Source organism: Octopus bimaculoides, chromosome 20 (assembly GCF_001194135.2).
Source record: "Octopus bimaculoides isolate UCB-OBI-ISO-001 chromosome 20, ASM119413v2, whole genome shotgun sequence".
Taxonomy (NCBI): Eukaryota; Metazoa; Mollusca; class Cephalopoda; order Octopoda; family Octopodidae; genus Octopus; species Octopus bimaculoides.
This window is the reverse complement of record NC_069000.1, coordinates 28079175-28084819: the sequence shown is the minus strand read 5'-3', so window position 1 is coordinate 28084819 and position 5645 is coordinate 28079175. Positions and strand designations below refer to the sequence as shown.

The 5645-nt window shown below is 37.1% G+C and overlaps 1 protein-coding gene across 8 annotated transcripts in view; it reads left to right on the top strand.

The window, feature by feature from the left end:
* Window positions 1-5645, top strand: part of LOC106867275 (dynein regulatory complex subunit 6) — a 153056-nt gene that overhangs the window by 22958 nt on the left and 124453 nt on the right. For all 8 annotated transcript variants that reach the window (XM_014912110.2, XM_014912105.2, XM_014912108.2 and 5 more), the window contains one exon: window positions 1544-1611. In XM_014912110.2, coding sequence (XP_014767596.1) covers window positions 1544-1611 — 68 coding nt within the window. The remainder of the gene's footprint in view (window positions 1-1543; window positions 1612-5645) is intronic.

Genomic DNA, 5645 nt, shown 5'->3' with positions numbered 1-5645 from the left:
AGAGAGAGAGAGAGAGAGAGAGAGAGAGAGAGAGAGAGAGAGAGAGAGAGAGAAAGAGAGAGAGGATTTTAATGCAGTTTGCATCTATGAAATTCATCCACAAGCTATTAGTTGGCTAGAGGGCTAGAGTAGAGACACTTGCCCAATGCAGTGGGACTGAACCCAAAATTACATGACTGCAAAGTAAGCTTCATAATCACTTAACTATACCAAACAAAAATGGGAGAACAAATAACATTTAATCCTGAATTGAGATTTGAGTATACAAGGACTTACCTGGGTTTATAAACATTGGTTAGGTGTTGTGCTATCAGTTGAGGTAACACTACTGGATTACATGTGTGTGTGTGTTTGTGTTTCAAGCTCTTCTGTGTTTTCTATTACCATTTTTCATAGCATTTCAAACATAGAGGGTGGAGTACAGATAAGGAAGGAGGGTGTACTTGTTTGCTGCAACAAATGTATTCACAAACTAAATAAAGAACTCTGTACTTTGAAAAGTATAGTAAAATATATCTATTAATCTATATATTAACTTCTATTTTGTTTGCAAGGTTCTTTATGTGGATTTGTGTATTGAAAAAATTGTGTCATGTCTTGGAGGGGCCATTACGCCAATAATGATAGTTGGTTAGATATTTGACCAATTGACTTACAATAAAGAAGTGATATTAAGCCAGTGCATATATTTATTATTATTGGTGTAATGACTCTCCCAAGACACAACAAGCTTACATCTTTGTTTCAATTATTATTGATTTCCTTGGGTAATGGCAACAATAACACAATATTGACTGGTTCAACTCTCACCTGTAATTTACTGGAAGTAATGAAGGTTATTTCAAGTGATCATATTCTCTCCTACATACTCAGTCATGCTGACTACATCCTCCACAAAAGCTACTTGACTGGTTGATATGGAGTCATCTACCGACACACTCCAGTTTCTAGCTAACAGACATGCAGTCTCCTCCATCTTTACCATCTCTACTACGGTAGCCTTTGTTTCTTCAAGCTGGTTAATCTGAAATCATTTCCATTTGATTCACCCACTTCTTCCTTCATCATCCATATAAGCAGCCTCACCTCAATTTCCTTCCATGTTTTTCCTGCAGTTGTTAGAAAACATCATTTGCATTGACCTAATTAAAACGAGAGAAAAATTCTTATTCTAACATTTTGTAATTTTTCCAATAAAAATGATGTGTTTAGTTGCTGTTGGATTCACATCTTCCCTGATTGCACAGGCATTCCATCCTGACCATCCCACCCCTTTCCAAGAACAGTACATCAAAAATCAAATTAGGTAATATAGTTATCGATTTTTAGGACAAAGGAGATTTGGTTACTTTATCTGCTAGTCTTAGCAGATCAAAGGATGACATAGGGGTTTATTTGTTGGTGAGAGAAAAAAATTATTTAGCAACAATTAAAAAAAAAATGTATGTATTATTAAAAATGTAGAGTAAGAAAAATATGTGTATGTTGTTTATGCATAAAATGTATATGATTTAAAATATAAATTTATTGTCATATATTTTAGGTAATGCGTGAATTGTTTCTAAGAGCATATGAATACTTCAACTTAAAATTAAAATGGAGAGGTCTTAAGTATGTAGCTTTTTAATGAAATTTTCCAAATTTTTTTCTTTTTTTATGTTGGAACATTTTTTTTATGCTTTCATCTTTTTTGCAAAATAATTTTACATGAATGAGATTATAATTTTTGGTTTCATCTTTAGATACAAGCATTTTCAATATTTACATCTACACCATTTTTTCTTCAATCGTCATAAGGTTTCTTACTGAATTCCTAAACAGTAGTAAATAAGCAATATTTGAGTGGATTTCAACTAAGAACTTTTATTTTTTAAACTAAGAATAACTAGACCATTGTTTACCAAAGTAAGGAACCCTGGGGATCCATAAAAAAATTTTTGGTGTTCTCTTTTTATTAAAATTTAATAAAAATCTATCTTGTAGTAATTATTTTCAATAAAAAGTAACTTATTTACCTAAGTTTTAACATCATCTCCTTCTAAATAGTCACCTTGCGCAGAAATATACTGGTCTCAGTGTTCCTGCCACTTTTGGAATCCAGTTTGAAATTCATTTTCTCTAAGCAAGTTGAGGACCTTTTGTAATTTGCTCTAGATCTCAAAAATGGTGTTAAAACGGCAACCTTTGAGCTGCATTTTCACCTTAGGGAAGAGATGGAAGTCTGCAAGTACTAAATCTGGCAAATAGGGATAGTGCAGAAGCAATATGTTTTTGGTGAGAAACTCATATGTGAGGAGAGCTCAGTGACTGAGTTCATTGTTGTCATGAAGAATCCAGTTCTTTGTACTCCACAGATCCAGTTGCTTTTGCAGAATGTCCTCCCTCAGATGCTTCAAAACATCATAGTAGAACTCTCAATTGATGGTCTGGCCCTGGTAGGTGAATTCTTGATGTACAATACTGCAGATGTAGAAAAAAACGGTGAACATGCTCTTGATTGAGGTGTGGCTCTGCCATGCCTTCTTTGGTTGTGGAGATTTAGGGGGTCTTCCATTGTGATGACTGCTGCTTTGTCTCAGGGTCGTACCTGTAGACCCAACTCTCACCACCGGTGATCATCCTCAACATGAAGGATCGGTCATCAGCAGCATGCTGATGGAGATCTTGACAGACTTTGGTGCAATGTTCTTTCTACTCAGTGGTCAGTAGGCGGGGGTCAAACTTGGCAGAGAAACACCATCTGTTCAATTCAGACGTTAGGATTGCCTACACAGACCCATACGACAGACCAACAACATCAGCAATGTCATTGATTGTCCTCCAACGATCCTCATGCACAAGCTGATGAATTTTCTGGGGTTGACAATCATGGCAGGTCTTCCAGATCACTCATCATCTTCTAGGGACATCCTTCTGCTTTTGAAGCACCTGTGCCACTCGGAACACTGCATAGGACCCATTACCTCATTGCTGTAAGCTTGCCAAAGCATGCTCAATGTCTTTGTAGCAGACTTCCTAAGTTTAATGCAAAATTAGATGTTGCTCTTTGTTCCAACTTCCTATCCATGACAAAATCGCAACAATAGTGTGCATGTGATCACTAAAACACAAATTTCACAACTTGTGAAGTAAACACTGTGATGTCACTTCACACTCTGCCTCATAAAGCTCACTGCACACACAACTGTGTGCTGACATCTGTTGGCATGCTACAGAACTAGTCTTAGAACTTTTTGATACCACCTCATAATTAATATAAAAAATATAGAAGCTGAAGAAATTCATGATGGTCTGTATTTGCAACAATTAGTCAATACAAAACTTTACAAAACAGCTTATGTTTAATTACAGGAGTGGTGTATCAAACATTTTGCACTTTGCTATTCATCCAAGAGTGAGAACAGAGTAAGTTGTGTTCTCATTTTGGCTGTAGGCATTTAAATTTGCAGTAATTTTACCGATATTGTGTGGGTTAAGTAGTTCTGTGAATTGTTAGATGTTTAAAGCAGTAATTTTTTACTAATGAGATACAAGATCTTGAATTTATAAGCGAGTAGAGCTGTGATATGCATGCCTTTATCCTGAGATAATTAACTGCAGAAAGAATATGAAAAGACATCAAATAGGAATTAAAGATGGAATACAGATTCAGTTAACTAGATGTACTTTTTGGTTTTAGCTGGTTTTTGACTTTATACATAAACAACACATACACTGACACACAAACACAAACACACACATCAGCAGTTCATATATCCGAAAGAGAAGCACACTCTAAAACATTAAAGCAGTTATAATTTTTTTAGGTAGTTAAAAGTTATGGCTAGTCATTGAGTGACCATTGGTTTCACACATACCTTCAACCATGTGAGTCTGATGAGTCACTTATACTGCTAAGCTTGTGAAACCAATGGTCACTCTATGACCAGGCATAACTACCTAAATACACACACACACACACATTTGGTCAGTAGTTCATATATATATATGAAAAGAATCACACTCTAAAACATTAGAGCAGTAATATTTAGAAGGTTGTTTGTTATGGCTGGTTACAGAGTGACCATTCGTTTTGCATACTCTAAATAGGCTTAGGAAGGATCTACTTCACACCCTTAGCTCCAATGGACTTGTGATTACAATTGAGACCAACCTAACTTTTAAGATATTTTGTTGGATGTAGTTACCTGTTTATACAGGCCCTACCATATGACAAATGAGTGATTGTCATGCATTAACACAGCCTTCTGCAACCCACATATCATGTCCAAGAACCTAGTGAAAGGTGTCAGTAAGAAGATTTTGAACTTGTTGTCTATAAAGAAATTTTTAACACTACTGCCCTTATAATGAAGCTTTGGCCAGGTCTTAACACTCACAAAAGGAATTGCCACCATAAAGTCACTTGGTTTGCCCCACCCTTCTCTCTCAATTTCAAGATTTGCATAGGAAGGATATTTCTTAGATTAGTGGGCAAACATATCACAAAGTCACAACGTAAGGGTCTCTTTCAATTGTGCTCCCAGCATTAAAGAAATATTAGCGAACACTCCTAAACCACACATAGAGGTAGGATGCTCATGCAGAGTAAACAATAAGTACCCAGTGGTAGAGTGGTGATGCACCTCCAAAGGTGTGGTGTATAAGATTGAGGTGGTGACCAGTGCACTGCTGACAGCAGCAACACCATTGTAGCAACAGTAGCAGTGGCATCAACAGTACATCCATACCCTGCAGTAACAACAACAATTGCAATGGAGGCAGTAGAGATGGTGGTGGCAGCAAACACCAACAGTGTATCAAGTAGCTACAGAAGCCATGATGGTAATAGCAATAGTTACAACAGCAACAAGAGTACCAGCAATACATCTGGCAGTAGCAACGACAGTGGCTTTGATGGCAGCCAGCAGCAACAGCACCAGCAATGATTCCAGCAGTGACAACAGCAATGGCAGCGATAATGACAACAACAACAGCTCTAACACCACCAGCACAAGGGCACAGACACAGAAATATGTTGGATCTACAGGCAACCCATTCAAACATCATCTTAGTAATCACAAGTTCTCTTTTAGGATACCAAAGAGGTGTAATGTCATATCCCTGGCCAACTATGCATGGTATTTAAAGGAGGTTGGTACATCATACATAATTAAATGGAGGCTTGTAGAACAACTGGGACTACCGCAACTAGAGCAAACAATGTAAGCTTTGCTTGGCTGAAAGACTCACTTGATCCAGGGACATTTTTAGACTCCAAAAGAGCAATGTTTAGTCAGTACCCTCATCAGAGAAAATTTGTGTTGAAAATATAGAGTTCTTTGTTTGACAACTAGGTAAATGCAGCCAACTATGGTGGCCCTATCTTAGACATAACTGGAACCAATCTAAGTGGAGTCACTCTGTCTCACCCAAGCTTTTGCCAGTAGAATTTCATTCCAGAATTTTCTTGTTTACAAAATTAACTTACCATGAAGTATTCCTCCCTCCAGTTGTAGAGAGGTTATGAGCCTCTGGACATTGAGTCTAATGAGTCACCTATACAGCTAAGCCATTTATAGGTGAAAAACTAATGGTCACTTTCTGACTGGCCATAACAAACAACCTTCTCTCTCTCTCTATCTTTCTCTATCACTCTCTCTTTC